The 16,589-nt window shown below is 41.8% G+C and overlaps 1 protein-coding gene across 1 annotated transcript; it reads left to right on the forward strand.

Moving 5' to 3' along the window:
• The first annotated feature begins 3 nt into the window (after nt 1-3).
• Nucleotides 4-11,225, forward strand: PTGER4 (prostaglandin E receptor 4). Its single transcript, XM_006033458.2, has 2 exons — nt 4-879; nt 8,893-11,225. The coding sequence occupies exons 1-2, from the start codon at nt 4-6 to the stop codon at nt 9,475-9,477; spliced, it is 1,461 nt and encodes a 486-aa protein (XP_006033520.2). The 3' UTR covers nt 9,478-11,225.
• The last annotated feature ends 5,364 nt before the right edge of the window (nt 11,226-16,589 follow it).

Raw genomic sequence — 16,589 nt, forward strand, 5'->3', positions numbered from 1 at the left:
CACATGGCCGTGGCCGGGGCGAGGAGCGCGGGGCTTCCCGCAGGTTTCCCGCCGGGGATCGCCATGTCCTTCGCGACGGGCAACTGCTCGGGCAACGGCACGGGCGGCAGCCCCGAGGGCGGCAAGCCGCCCACCATCCCCACCGTCATGTTCATCTTCGGCGTGGTGGGCAACCTCATCGCCATCGTGGTGCTGCGCAAGTCCCGCAAGGAGCAGAAGGAGACCACCTTCTACACGCTGGTGTGCGGGCTGACCATCACCGACCTGCTGGGCACCTGCCTCGTCAGCCCCGTCACCATCGCCACCTACCTGCAGAACCAGTGGCCCGGGGGGGCGGCCCTGTGCGAGTACAGCTCCTTCATCCTCCTCTTCTTCGGCCTGTCGGGCCTCAGCATCATCTGCGCCATGTCCATCGAGAGGTACCTGGCCATCAACCATGCTTATTTCTACAACCACTATGTGGATAAGAAGCTGGCGGGGCTCACGCTCTTCGCCATCTATGTTTCCAACGTGCTGTTCTGCGCCCTGCCCAGCATGGGGCTGGGCAAATCCACCCTGCAGTACCCCTGCACTTGGTGTTTCATAGACTGGCGGACCAAGGTGGCCACCCACGCCGCCTTCTCCTACATGTACGCTGGCTTTAGCTCTTTTCTCATCATGGTCACTGTGGTCTGCAACATCCTGGTGTGCGTGGCCCTGATTCGTATGCACCGCCAGTTCATGCGCCGCACCTCCCTGGGGACAGACAACACGGCCAGCCGCTTGTCCGACGTTCGCCGGCACAGGAGTTTTCGTCGCATGGCTGGAGCAGAGATCCAGATGGTCATTTTGCTTATTGCAACCTCTCTGGTAGTGCTCATCTGCTCCATTCCTTTGGTGGTGAGTACCCTGTAAAAACCTTTTCCTCCTTCCATCATTCACTCCACCACCCCCTCCAAGGCAAAAAGCAAAACCTATCCACCTCGCTGGCTATAGGACAACGCTCCTACTTTGTGGGTTTTCAAAAGCTATAAAGTAACTCAGAAACATTCACAAATACACAGGGATCTAAAACTGCATTGATTTAAAACTAGTTCAAAGGGGAGGGGAGGGGAGGGGGGCTTCTACTGGCCTCTGGGCGCTCAGAAGTTTTGCTGTAAAAGACACAATGACCAGAAAACCTGGTATCTTCTGTACTTCACTGAAATGTTCCCAGCAAAATCCTGGTACCTTGAGATCTGCTTTTTAAAATTAACTTATATAGGCCTGAACTTCAAGATTAGTTACTACATTTATACACTATTTGTAGTGTTGCACAAGGGCACAGAGTTTCCTACTATGTAAAAGAGAAAGAGATATTTTATTTATATCGCACGGAGCACATGCTGGGTGCTTCATGTCAAAGTACAAAAACAGGTTCCGTGTCCTGAAGAGTTTACCATCTTAGGGATAAATTCTACTACCTTTGCTTTCCTGGAGCCGTACTTCAGCCTGGGAGGACCCCTGATTTCAGTAGCATACTACTCTTAAAGGTGGTAGACTCCAGCTCTGAGTGGTGTAGAGATTGCATACTGGTACTGGATAACTTTATCATAAATCACTTGATGACTTCCTAATACAGATCACTTGGGGCTCAATCTAGCTGCTATTACAATTATTGCCTCCGATTTAAATAGGAGGAAACTCCAACTTCTTAATTAGGAAACTACACTTTTTTTCCCCTCTCCTCCACCTTAACTCCAGGGGAAGACAAAAATACCAGGTCTGGGCTCAGTCAGTGCTTGCCACCCGCAGCATAATAAAACTTGGCAAACTACATCTTTTGGCTCAGATTCATTAAACAAACAACTGGCTATGCTTACTTGCCGCCCTCCCTAAACAGGATTCTGGGAGCTAAGAAGTAGCAGGTAGAAAGGGACTGCACTTACCACACAGATAATTGTAATGCTGTTTATTACAGGAGGGATCTGTCCTGGAATGGACCTGTATCAAGATAGATGCATTACAACAGGGGAATTCATAATGAGGGTGAAATATAATTGCAAACTAGGAATAAGAACTAGTCTGGTAAATGCCAGAGTATAATAAATAGTGTAATTGCAGGGGTCAAGCCAGTTTTGCTACATTACTAACATAAATAAAACTTGCTAAAGTACAACCGTTGGAATCCCTGCAATTTTGACTTTCCCTGGAGCCACTTGCTTTTGGCTTCATGTTTCATGGTACACACAGGCATTACATGATCAATACTAGAAATGTCATGGTTAGCTGACTTCCTGCACTGGTTTTATGGTGCTTAATTGGCTTAGTATGATATTTTAATAACAACTCTCCAAAAGATTAAGACTATGTTACAGGAAGGGATAAAGGTAAAGGTAGGAAAAATGTGTTCTGCAAGTGAAATCTTAACTTAGTGGACGATTGATATTTAAAGATGCAGGCAGGTTTTTCAGAAATATTACCTGTGGCGCATGCAGGTCTAGAACGAGAGTGAACTAGGAAGCCTGAAGTTTAGTACTTCTGAACAGCTTCTATTTACATGAGGAGCCAGAGAATCTTTCACAGAAAAAAGAAATAACCAAAATAAAAGGGAACGTCCAACTAGACAGGCAACTGGGTTATTATCAATTGATACAAGTTTTTTTTTGTTGGGATAAAAGGCACACTTATTCAAAATAGCTTAGTGGGAAACCTACTATATAGAGTGCTGGTCATTGCAAAAGTTGAGGGGGCAAAATATCAAGGGTCTGAGGAAGTGTTGCAGCAAAGCTCTGTTTGGTTTTTGTTTCTGGTGGGAGGGGAGGAGTTATTTTTGTTTGTTTGCTTGAACTTGCATAAGCTGTACCAAGGCAGGAGTGTAGACAAGGCACGTTAGTATCACACACTGCCTTGCCTGGTCACACCTCTGTTATCTCAGGATAAAGCTGCCCTGCTTTGTCTTCACTGCTATGCTTCTGCCTGAGTGTTACTTAACCTCAGGTAACAACTACATGCCCTTTTTGGCAAGGAGGACCAGGCTATTAGCCTGGTCTAAACACAGTTTTTGTACCGATGTAAACTGCATGATATTAGTTATTTATTTACTGATATATTAGTACAAATGCTAGAGTATACACAGTTCTAATGGTACAAAGGTGGTTTCTTCCAGTAGACTAGCCCTGAGAGCTCCGAAAAAAAAAATAGTATTAAGAAGTGAGGCGGAGAAGTGTATATGCAGTCTACCCTTAAAAACAGTCAGTGGACACACAAGCTGGAAGTTCATCAACCTGCCTATGCACTTCACGAACCAAAAGATATCCTGGTGATTAAATGAGGGAGTCCACACTACAAAAGGAAATTTCTGTAATAAATAGCATTTAGTCTGTCCTGATAGGAGTGACACCAAAAATAATAAAAAAGTCATAGTGACATTTGTGCAAAGAATACACAGAAGCTGCTTTGTGGCCAGGAAGTTTTCTGATGACACTATTTCCTACTAGTGACATCAGCTGAATAAACTCTAATTTATTAAAAGTACAAGTAATGGAGCTTCTGAAAGAAGGCATCCCTTTTAACATTTTCATAGTAAGTTTTTTCACAAACTAGACAGAGTTGAGCCAGGAGACTTTATTTATCTGGCCTTACAAAAGGTTGTTTTTTTTTAATTTTAAAGAAGTTAAATAACCATAGCAAAGTCTGATCTTCATTTTAAAAAAAAGATAATACAAGTTAATAATGGAGTGCTCCAGAACTCAGTACAGAGATAGATATTTATAATGATTCAGGCAACTATAGCGATAAATGGACATTTAAGATGACACTAAACTCTAGATTGGACTCAAAGAAATTGAAGAGCACAAATGCGGGTAAAATCTGAATAACAGTATAGGATATGCACATTAGAGAAAATAATCTAAACCGATGTGCTCTGAACTTGTGGGATAGTTCAGCTATTACACAGAAACTTTGTGTTTCCTCAAGATACTGCCAGGCTATTTACTGTGCATTTCAACAACAGATTAATAAAGCGCTTTGTGTTTCGTTATACACTACTGGTGAAAGGAAGTCATTGTAGATAGTGTGCGAAAAAGTCTGATCAAGGAGGTTTAAAAAGAAAGGCTAGGAAGTAAGATGTAACATTTCCCTGGATGCCATACCTTAAGAAAGACTGCAAGGACCCTGAAAGTAGTATCTGTGAAAAGGTCTGGAAAAAAGGCATGTTAGAGATTGCAAGAGCATTGTGATAACTATACTCCTCCCCCCCTCCCCCCTCTCCCAGATATTTGATAGTTTTCACCACGTTTCACTGCTCCAGGTAATTAAATACCAATGCCCTTTTAAAAATTTGGCAGCATCATTTTATGATGTCTAACAATTATCCTAGCATTCTAAATAAGGAAAAGAAACTCTTATGTGACATTTGATCATCTTCAGGGGTTTTACACTTTAATTAAAATTGTCCCTGCAAATTTAGACTGTTTGGGGCTTTTTCTCTCTGAGGAACTGGAGACTATTTGCCATCAGAGGCAAGATGGCAGGTGAGATTTTTGAGCAATAACGTGACTTGCGCTGGCAAACACCTAGTCCCTGGGGGAGAGGGAACTGAAAAGCTATTTGGCTTATCCAGCTAAAGAATTTATTTCCTGCTTACACTAGAATAGTTGCCTGTATGTAGCATATGTATATTTAATAAGGGGAAGATTTTATGGGGACAGGTGAAAACTATGTAAAAGGCTACTCCTTTGTTTATTCTGTGTGATAACTATATTATAAAGATACTCAATATTTCAGATGGGTAGAAATTGCCATTTATATTTACATTTAGTCAGAAGGAAAAGCAGCCAACAGAAGCTGTGATGATCATGCATTTGCTTGATCTTACAACCTTACAGTCCCCCCTTCCTACTGTAGGCACAAGTACAAACCCATTCTGTCAAGTTTGATTAGTCCCAGTTTGCTTCTTGCTTTAATGAGAACTTTGGAGTGGAAAACTTAAAGTCTCAAAACTTTCAGCCATTTGCCATTGACTGGTCATTCACTTAGAGGCAAGACAGGTTTTCCTTCATCACTCCTTTAATCATCCTGAGTACTTCCCTATTGTCCTATAAATGATGCTGTAAACAAATGTTATTTCAGCTGCATAAGAACTGACTGAACTGGTGGCCCCATGCAGATTTCTTTTTAATCAAACTTGTGATTAATAAATGATGCATGAAGTAGGCTTTGGCACATAAATTACTTTTGATACTGAGTTATTTTGTGAGAGAATATAAAGTGTAGCCTTCCTGGGTATGTGTTAACAGCTGTGTCCAGTCTAAAGCTTTCATTAAATAGGCTGAAACATACCTACCATACAACTCTCAATGGAATATACAACGTAAGGTAGTTGGGTGCAGTGCAACTGTCCATGCTTAAAATCTAGTCATGGGTTTTAATCAGTCATGTAATACACGCTCACGTTACAATAAGCTCTCCCAGGCCAACAAAGGCACATGCTTGTGAAGTGCATGTATTGCAGGGGCTGATAGTCAATAATAAAACTTTACCTTTGAACCAATTCCATTGTTAAGCCTTCAATACAAAAATACAGGGATATTAAAAAAAAAAAAAGTCAACCTTTAAAAAATTGGAGATGGATGGATTTCTTCTGCCTGGGTTGGCAAATACATTCTAAAAGTTTGTAGGTGATCACAGAGCCAGTTGAATTTATCAGTAATACTATTCTTGCCCATCTGAAATAGTCATGGCCATGTTTAAACTTAATACTGTTGGGTGGGTTAACTGGGAAATAAACCTTTGCTTCTGCCTACAATAAACTAGCGTGTAGATTCCTAGCTGTCAGTGCAGATATCTGTCCCTTAGAAAGGATTAAATGGTATGTGTCCAGAAAGATATTTAAACATTTATAGACTATTTGGAATGCGTTTCCAGTGGAAGATAATCCTTTAGCGTATAGAAAATCTCCTGGGAGGAGGAAAACTTTAAACACTAAAAACTAAGGCCCAGATTAAATTCACTCTAGTGATTTGAAGTTTGTTCGTGAGATTTCAGTTTTTATTTTAAAACACTGGCCTTTCAACCTGTTGTTTTTTGGAGCCCGGACTGCCACTTCTCAGACACTCCTCCTTTATCAGTGCGCTAAGGTTCATTTGCGGAGGTGCGTGAGTTACACGTAACAGTTCTTTGCTGCCTGCATGGTTTGCTCCTGGCATTGTTTAAGGACTTTTAAATTGGCTAAGATCTTTTTTCCTGGTATCTTGGCCTATAAAAGCAAATCCTGTAGTGGCTAACAGATCTCCAGGTTGCCTCCAATTATAAACGGGGAGAACAGACTGTACATGTGTGACAACTTTGCCATCTAGTGGTAAAAGTTTTCTCCACCAAAATTACAGGGGTGTAGGCTGTCCATCCAGGAAGAGCATGCATCAACTGCTGAAACTTCCTTAGCCTGAGGAAGGATTTTTGAATTTGAAAGCTTGCTTAAAAATTGTTCTCCAACTATTTAGTTGGTCTAATAAAAGATATCAGATTCACCCAAAGAACCTTGTCTCCACCAGAATTGACAGACAAGTTATATAGTGGGATTACTTCTAATGGTTTGATACAAGTTCAGTGCAGTATTACTATAGAGGAAATGCATTTTAATACTTTAAAATGTATAAAATGTCTGATTGAAGGTGCCAGGTTTGATGAAAGTTCCAATCATCAACATAAGGGGACCCTTCAAATGACAAAAACATTAATTTAGGTCCTAATCTCAGAAAAGTGAGAGGCCTTGCTGATCCAAGCAAGCCATAGGACTAGCGTGCCTTAGCATGGCGGTTTCTGTCACTAAGGTCACGCAAAGGAATGATGCAAGTGGCATCACGGCTAGCTACCTATACCTCTGCCTGAGCAACCAGCTACAACTGCACTGAGGGCAGCCACAGGTTGAGACTACTTTTTTGGGCCTCCAAAAATTGACTTGAGGTTATTCAGATTTCACTGTAAGCAAATGTACAGTTTGTCTTAATGGAGTAATTGTAAAAAACTTACTACAGTTTGAACCCTACGTGCTTTTAGCGCTGTAGCGAAACACTTTCCACTACTTCTGTAGTAAATGTAGAAACCACTGTAAGTTGTCATGTTAGCAAATTGATCTGAAGTACCATTTATAAAGATATTCTTTCAAGTTTTAGTCAGTTTGATGATACTAATACCACTAAGCTATTAATTATCCAGTCTTAAGCATGTGAAAGGACATGCTCTCCAACACAGATTACATGAAAAACTATTCTACTGGAAGGTGCATTACTGCTCAGAGGGAGCATGGAAGAATGACTTGTGCAGCATGACTGGGACAGCAAGGAACCAGTTACATACTCCCCAACTGTCACTGACAAAAACATTGAACTGAGATACCTGCCTCATTTAAAAAAATGCTCTGTTTAAAGTTACCTGGGAGTAGATTAAAGCCCTGAATGCTTATGCAGGAAGAATAGATTCAGATTCCCCATTACCATATTGCAGAAATCTCTCTCTTTTTTTTATTTTTTTGAAAAAGTATTGTGACATTTTTCACCAGACTTGGACTGGCTCAAACTCTCTCTCTCAGTAAAAATGCCTTAAGAGGTTTGCTTATTCAGCTTCAGTTAGATTAAACCTTAGTCTGCCCACTTGTCTGAAGCCATTTACCAGTTGAGCAAAACCTCAGTAGACAAAAGACTTTAGGAGCCAAGGCAAAGAAGAGATTTTAACAATTCTTGGTACTAGATATTTAGCATATTGTATAAAGAAGAGGTTAATGATTTGTCTAAACTTACCTCACAGAAGCAGGTAGTGTTTTCCATGAGGAAGGCTGTCCAGTGACTTTCTTAATCCTGGGATACATTTTATGCCATTTCAAATCTTGATCCTAAATTAAAGATACTGTTTAGAACTGTGTAACGTAAAAGACCCTTTATCAGATGCTGTGCTTATTAAAGTCCATGGAGAGACATCAATGGTCATTGGACTTGACAGCAGTGTTTATAGAATTTGGCTCTAAGTAGATGGAGCTGTGATGGTGTTTTTTCTGGTTGTAAAAGAAAGGACCCTGAACAATTAAATACCTTGGATAAATGAGATCCCAACCAGGTTAGTAAATGCTCAATACACTTGTAATTAATTTAGAAATACTATTTAAACAAACATCAGTAATAGTTTTTATGCCCTATAAACAGACACAGGTGGGAAGAAGTTGCAGGCAGCCTAGTCCAGTGCTGGCATCAGGCTAATCAATATAAAAAAAATCTCGTAGTTAAGAGGCAGCTGGTCTTTTTCTTTTAAACAAGCTTCAACAAGCACAATGATGAGAATATTAACATGTTACCTTGAAACTCCAACAATAGAAGGTGCCAACACATTTATTTCTAAACTAAGGAACAGACAGCTCTGGGCTTGTTTCTAGAGACCAGTTTGCTTGTTAGCTTGTCATCTTGCTTTAGTTTTTTTTAAACATACAATTATTAGGTTTGCTGGAGGAAAACTGCAAAGGTTGGACAGGTCTCCTCAATTGATTCAGGCTCCTTCCACATCCCTGGCAGGCAGTGAAAGATTTGGGTGAACAAATGTTGAAGTCTAACTCCTACAAACTAGAGAGAAAGAAAAGCCACCACCCAGGACTGGAAGTTTAAAACCCTGCAGGAATCAAACAGAAAGGCTCATGAATATCAGACTATTTTAGGAGTCCAGGTAAAACCATGAGGGAAATGGAGAACTTCTTCTGTGCAAGAAGACAAAGTGATTTACAGAGTTTGTTCCTTGTTTTGTCTTTTTTCCCCCCCTTTTCAAAAATAAACTTGTTGCTGATAATGAGAAGCTGGGCTTTGCCAGCTCTTGCTGTAACATGTAGCTACGAAGCTCTGCTTGGAAATATCAACTCTGACTTATTTTTTCCCCCCTCCTGCTTGGTAGGTACGAATCTTTGTGAACCAGCTGTACCAGCCTCTGCTGGTGAAGGATGTCAAGCAAAATCCTGACCTGCAGGCCATCCGTATTGCCGCAGTGAACCCCATCCTGGATCCTTGGGTCTACATCCTCCTGCGCAAGACGGTGCTCAGCAAAGCCATAGAGAAGATCAAATGCCTCTTCTGTCGTATTGGAGGGGCTCGGAGGCAGCACTCTGGGAGCAATTTCAACTGCGTAGATGGCCGCAGAGCTTCCTCTGCTGTGTCCACCCACTCGCCCTCCTTCATCTCCCGAGAGCTGAGAGAGATCAGTAGCACCTCACAGACGCTACTCTATCCTCCAGAGCTAAATGAAAGCAATGTTGCAGGACGTGTGCTACTGCCAGGGGCAAACACTAGTCTGGCTCAGTGTGACACTACATCAGTGAGGACATTACGTAGCTCAGAGACCTCAGATTCTTCTCAGGGGCAGGACTCCGAGAGTGTCTTTTTAGTCAAGTCTGGTGCAGGGGCCAGCGCTGCATCCAAGGGCAGCTCTCTCCAGGTCACGTTCCCCACTGAAACATTGAACTTATCAGAGAAGTGTATATAGTAATGAATGGAAACGGAGAAAGATCCTTCCAGGTACTTTGGAAAAAACTGGTGCAATACATAGGCATGCTACCTACTGAAGGCATGAGGGGTTCAGCTATGCTCTGAAGGGCTATTTTTCTCTTGCCATGTGATGGGTACAATTCTTCCAGACTACTGAGGATTACACATAGGAACAGTTGTTGCAATCAGACCGTGGTATTATAAAACATAATGGGTTTGGAAATATAAATTGCCTCGTCTTGCCTTGCTCTGACACAGGATTGCTGCTGGGACTCTAGAGCTAGAAAGAACCATCGCTGTTTTAATCCAAATCTGGTGGAAATGTATTTTCTCTTCCATTCAACTCTTTAAGGGTTTACAGTTCTGGTACTAGAACTAAAGGTGGGGCAATTACTGGGAACTGGGAAGAGAAACTATGACAACTGCCTTGCTGAGGATTTTAAAGCGTCTCACTAAAGTGTGAAAATGTGAATTTTTATTGCTGTATATATCATGATCGAGAATATTTAAAAGTCTATTCTTCTCTGTGAGAAGGTTTATTATTAATACAAGGTATATATAAAGTTGCTAGACTTCTTTTCCTCCCAATATTGCCTGCTAATGAAAAGACTTTGCATTAGGTTTGTTTTATATACAAATTCACAGGCTGTTAGAGAACAACTTTTCCAGATGGGAGAAAATAAAAACTTTGAGTTAAAAATGGGAACATTTGTGCTATTAGGGGAGAAAAGAGAGCACACTTTTTAGTTTAAAATATTCTTTTCCTATGTATGTACATACTAAAAAGCCAGATTTTATTTATGTGCTGTGAAAGTTTATCTGTAGAACACAGTTGTTCCAATCTAAGTGCTAAGGCCCAATTCCTGTGCACTTTTACACACGTACTTAATATTACTCACTTGAGTAGTCCAGTAAAAGTCAATGGGACTTCTCATAGGAGTAAAAAATAAGCACTTGCATTTGTGTTTTTTGGGATCAGGGCCTAAGACTTTCAAATCCTGGTTAATTTTCTTAATAATCGTTTTAGTTAAAACATCACTGATATACAACAGGTATTGTCATGTAACATTTTATCATTTTACTTCAAATGAGTAAATAGAAGCTTACAACTATAATCTGATCTTCTGTCAGACACACAAAACAAATGAAAGAGAATCTTCCTTACAAAAAATAAAGGTCATACATACCCATGCCCTATAGCAGGGGTGGGCAAAATGTGGCCTGTGGGGTGGATGCAGCCCGCCAGGCCATTCTATCCAACCCGCAGGGCCCCTAAACAATTTAGAAAATTAATATTTCTCTTGCCCTGACTGCCCGTCATGTGGCCCTCGATTTGCTTGCTGAAACTCAGTAAGCAACCCTCCACCCAAAATAATTGCCCACCCCTGCCCTATAGTCAGATGCCCCCTGAGCATTATTTACCCCTAAAATTTAAGGGACAAACACGTTACTAAAATTAACCATTAGTCAGAGCTGAAAAGAAATTCGTGTGTATTTATTTTTTAAAAGTTAGATCTTGTTCCAGAAGCTTTGTTGTATCAAACATTAATTCTGTACAGGTATTTGGAGGATATTTTTGTCAAAGACATACTAAGCATGTTATGTTGCTTAAAGTGTTTTCATGTGAAATGCTTTATTGTAATTAAAATCCTGAGCCTAAGATTGATGATATGTTTAAGAAGCAGTTGTATTGACCAAAAATTGTTGGGAGATTGCAATTAAATGGAGACATTCCGCTTCCTTTCAGAAGTCTATGAAAGTCTTTAAATGTGTGTGTAATTTTACACCAAACAACTCAGTGTCAGCCCTTTGTTTTAATAAGACACAGAACATATTTCATTCCTTAAGTTTCCAAAGCTTTCCAGATGGTTTAGCTATGCATCTTCTGCCATCACCTCCCTGTAGAGTTTCACTGCAATGCTGGGGAGGCTGAAGCAGAACGGAGTGAATTCTTCAGCATAAGGCCCACACACTTAAGCATTCACTCAGACCTAGCACAATATGGCTTTGGCTGTGCTTGCTTTCCGCTAATACTGGGACAACAGAGTTGATTTGCATGAAGAGATGCTGGAATTGAGAACTGTGTCCATGCATACACATCTGTCAAAGTAATAGGTTGAAGAAGCAGGCTAAGAGTACATAACATTACTTCACATAAGAGGACCAGAGGACACTTACCAAAAGTCCTACCTAATGAAGATCCGACTGAACCCTATACATCTAAGGCCTCCACAAACACCCTGCTACTTTACTGTGACAATAACAGAATACTGCATTTACTCAAATAGAAGATGAACCTGATTATAAGACAACCCCTCCAATAATTAGATTCTGTATATGGAAAACATATGCATTGGTTATAAGTATTGAATCTAATTATTAGAAATTTGCCTTGAATTTGTTGTCCTCCCACTGCCACAGCAGGGAAAATACATCGGGGGAGGGGAGGGGAAGGTCAGATAGGCCCTTTGATCTCTGCCTCCCCCCCCCAGCTTTTTCCTGCAGCAGCTCCTTCCCCATCTCCTTACTGTCACAGACCCTGCTCTTCCTAAGCACATGAAAGTGAGGAGCAAATTTGAAAACAATAACTTTGAAATTAAACATGGATGTAATAATTTACATTTAGTACCCATAGACAGCTCATCCAGGATGGATGCATTTTATGTTTTTTCAAAATGCTGCAAGTTCTAACACAGGTACTCCATGAATGTACTTTGGCACGTACTTATATATAGTACAAACTATGCTTGATATTAGTCCAAAGCCAAAGGCTCATGATTTACCACATAATTCAGTGGGCTGGCCCCGCCCCAGAGGCAACAGCATTTCAAGCCATGTTGCTCCCCAGAACTCAGCATGTAGGTGTACTGCAGATACTCCCCACAACGGAGTCACATGCTAATTAGCAGGCCTGTGCAAAGCAGCTAGTATTTGCTTCGGATTTGGCCGATTCGGAGGGCAGTGATTTGATTTGGTGATTTGAATCGGTCCCAAATCAATTCGGCTGAATCTGATTCAGAGATTTGGCTACTGCTGAATCAGACGAATCTCTGAATCAAACAGGCTCCATCTCCCACCTGCTCTCCCAGCCCCGTCAATGGCTGCCCTGCTCAGCCCCAGCGTCCCAGGTTTTAAAAAAGCCTTGCACTCACTAGCTGCCTCCCACTACTCCCGTGTTGCATGGGGGGCTCTGCCACAAGACCCCAGAAGCCCTGATAGTCACTGCAGCAGCTGGTGAGCGTGAGGCTTTTATCTTCCTTTTTTTAAAGCCCCAGGATGCTGGGGCAGCCATTGATGGGGCTGGGAGAGCGGGCAGGGGTCAGGGGGTGCGCTCAGGGGGGCTGGTGGAGCAGGCAGGGAATGGGGCCTGGCAGGTGTCCCCTCCCCACTCCTCCAGCCCCCGCACCTCCTACTTACTGGCATGAAGTCTGGGTCCAGCTCCCTGTGGCGGCAAAAGGGGACTGCCTAAATCAATTTGGAGAGCTTTGAATTGATTCAGACCTTTTTATTGGTCTCCCGATTTGATTCAGATTCAGAGATTTGGCTGCTGAATCAGGCCAAATCTCCTCCAAATTGAATCAGCACCAAAGCTTTGCACAGCCCTACTAATTAGCTCCCCCACTCATGAGTGGACCTGGGTGTTCTTATCACAAGTCCTGGGATGCTCCAAAAACTTTTTTGCAGATGAGGTGCAACGCAACCTAGTCCGGCTTCACCTCATAGTGGGCAGAGCCACAGTAATCATATGTGCCATGCTGAGAGAGGGAGTGACAGAGGGATTCTGGGTGAACTGTTTGGGGCCCCGTTTCATGACACTTAAGGCTGCTGAAGAAACAGGAATCATTGGAAATGGGAAAGAAAGGCTGATCTCAGCTGTGGGAGTGAAGAGGAAGTTATAACATATGCAACGTGTATAAGAAGTATACACTTATACTTCCAGTGAACGTATACTTCTTATACACTACTTTCAAGAGTCAGTGGTGAGGGGGACTACAGTTAATGTCTTATTCAGATGGGCTACACTAACCTATCCTAGGTTCCCATCACCTGGTACTACAGGAAGACAGAAGAGGACGATGGTAAAGAAATGTCAGACCTCATCTGGTGGAGAGGGGTCTGGCATAGACTTTTTCAGTAGACCCTCTGAGGAAGGTAGTGGGTGGGGGTATAGGTATAGAGATCGGTGTGTGGGCATGCAGTTGCATGGTGCAAACTGTGTAACAGGTTTTTGGTGTGCTTTGAACTGCCAAGTGAACCAGAAGGGCCACTTGGCAGAGTGTTGGATTTGGACAATTTTTATATATATATATATATATATATAAAAATTGTCCACCTCCAACACTCTGCCAAGTGGCCCTTCTGGTTCACTTGGCAGCTCAAAGCTTGAAAGTAGTGTATAAGTGTAATAAGTATAATATATATAGAACTAAATATTTTTGCATGTTTGCCCATGGCAACACAATTATGGCAATGGGGAATTGGTCTTGGGCTCTCCTTCTACCTTGTTCCTATAGCCTTTTGGTTAGTGAGACTAGGGGGCATCTGAACTCCAAGACCTATGGGTTGGGGCTTACATGTAGGATGTCTGCCATTGATTTGGGAGCATCTGAAGCCCCAAGTTGAAAGTCTGGGAGGGAGGATACTTGCCGGTGGTAGATCCACACAGACTTGAACAATTGAGCTCTGCTCAGTCAATAGAATTTGGAACTGACGTGGCTGATTTGACCTGAGACATGAAATTAAAATCAGCATGTTTGCTCAATGTGGGCCACATGCTTTACAGTCATGCTCAATGTAGGCTGCATGTAATCAACTTCATAGTTGTTTTCCACTGCTCTGAGTACGTGCTACTTTTGGCAGCAGTTTAATGACAATGTATTTAGTGAGATTTCCTTGTATACGATTATAAGATGAGGGGCTTTTTTCCCCCCATGCCAGCCGCAGAGGCCCCACCACCAAAGTGTTCAGAAGTAGATTGGATAAAAGGCTGAAATTTATAGGATTGAAAACAACTTGCACTGCCTCAGGGTGACTAATTCAAAGGGGGTCTTCAAGTATATCATCTGAGGAGGTCTGAAAAGCTGTGCATCATGTGGGTAAAAAGACCTGGATGAGGTAGGGAAGATATAACAGCAGCAGAAAGAAAGGAGAAGGCTGTTCCTTCTCTACTGTCCTCACACACACTCCCACTTTGCTTGTTATATTTTTTTCTTTTACCCCTGCAATAACTCAATGGATATGGGTACTCATGAGCTCCACATAAGCCAAATCAGCATCTTAAAACTTCACCTGGAAGTTACCAGACAGGTATAGACAGCCAGCTCCCTATGTAATGTGCTCCAAATGTGACAGTTTAATAAATAACTATCTACATTGCGTGCTCCATCCATACTTCATTTTCTAATGTCATTAGAAAGCATCACTTCTCTCCCAATTTAATCTATTTAAACACTCTTTAAGGTATTTATCTTGGTGGCAAGTGTGGTTACTCTTAACTACTTCAAATTTCTCTCATTTTTACCTCTGAATGGACTGTAGGGCTTCTTAAAGGTTTTCAGCATGCAATCTACATGCAAATCAAAAATCTATTTCCTAATAGTCTTTTAATGCTTGATCTTGCCACAATGGCACCCATAAAGCTAAAGGACACTTTTTAGAGCTTTTTAACTGGACTTGAAGCAATCAAATATTAATTACAAAATAATTTTAGAACCTTCACAGCTGGAAACTCTTGAAGTTTGTTCCCATTGCTACTTGTACAACCTTGAGGAAATACTTTCCAAATGTTCATGTGTAAGTGGGTTTCACAGATATTCCTCTTTATAGTAGGGCTGTGCAAAGCTTCGGTCCCCGATTCGATTCGGCCCGATTCAGTGGCCAAATCTCCAAATCTAAATCAAATCAGGAGACCCTCTAATCTCTCTGAATCGAATCGGAACCCTCTGAATCAATTTGGACAGTTTCGGAAAAATTCGGACATAGAGACAGCTTTAAATGTTTTTTCTACATACATCAAGGTACCAGGCAGCTCATCAATGCTGTGATGCTGGGGCGGATGGCGCATCCCACCGGAGCGCAGGGGGCTCCCTGGCATGCTTGGCAGCAGACCTGGAAGTGGACCAGAAGCACTTCCAGTCCACTTCCAGATCCGCCAGGGAGCATGTGGGGCCCCCCCCACGCTACTGTGGGACGCTCCATCCACCCCAGCATTGCAGCATTCATGAGCTGCACCTGGTACCTTGAGGTCTGTAGAAAAAACATTTAAAGCTGTGTCTATGGCTGAATCACTGGTTCTCCGAATCAGCATCGAATCTTCAGATTCGGATTCGGCTGAATCAAATCAGGGACAGTGATCCAAATCAATGAATTGAATCACTGTCCCCAATTCAGGCCGAATCTGAATCGAATACGGACCCCTACTTTCTAATTCAAATGCTTTCCCCCTTTTGGGTGCTAAAGGTCTTGCTTTGGCCAGAAGTTCGACCTTTTTAAATCATTGGCAATATTTTTTTCAGTAACTATTTTCCTTATGATGACTGCATTTTAAAAAAGTTTACAACAATGTAGTATAAATATATTCAGAAACAAAGGAACAGTAAATAACACACTAAAAAAAAAAATCAATGGTATACCTTTCTAACTCAGCACAAGAAAGCCACTAGTGACTGGTAAGGAAGCCAACACTTTATTTACAAGATGGAGATAATTAAACAAGTGAGACCTACATATGCAATAATAGCACACTATACAAAATTAGAATAAGGTGGATATTGCCAGTTGGCACACTAAGAAAGTTGGGAATAAACACTGATGACAAAAAAAAATGGTATTAGATGTTCTCTCATAAAACCATATTGCTCACCTAGAAGTAATAACCTATTTTCATCAAAGGGAAAGACCACTGGCATGAAAATGATGATTTCTCAAACCAGGCTCAGTAATCTGTCCAACACTGGTTCACCCTCTTATGAGTCACACCCTGCACTACTCTAATCAATGGGAAATTTATAACTGATTTCAATGGGAACAAGTCTGGAGTAGGAGGCCAAGCCTCTCCATCCTTGAATAAACAGATTACACAATGACTCAAGCAGAAAATAGAGAAAATAG

This window comes from Alligator sinensis, unplaced genomic scaffold, assembly GCF_000455745.1.
Source record: "Alligator sinensis unplaced genomic scaffold, ASM45574v1 scaffold667_1, whole genome shotgun sequence".
NCBI lineage: Eukaryota > Metazoa > Chordata > Crocodylia > Alligatoridae > Alligator > Alligator sinensis.

Excerpts from the sequence above, each read along its gene's own strand:
- PTGER4 (XM_006033458.2), top strand. The coding sequence starts at position 4 with ATGGCCGTGGCCGGGGCGAGGAGCGCGGGGCTTCCCGCAGGTTTCCCG. Across the intron at positions 880-8,892 it reads TCTGCTCCATTCCTTTGGTG|GTACGAATCTTTGTGAACCA; the intron begins GTGAGTACCCTG and ends CCTGCTTGGTAG.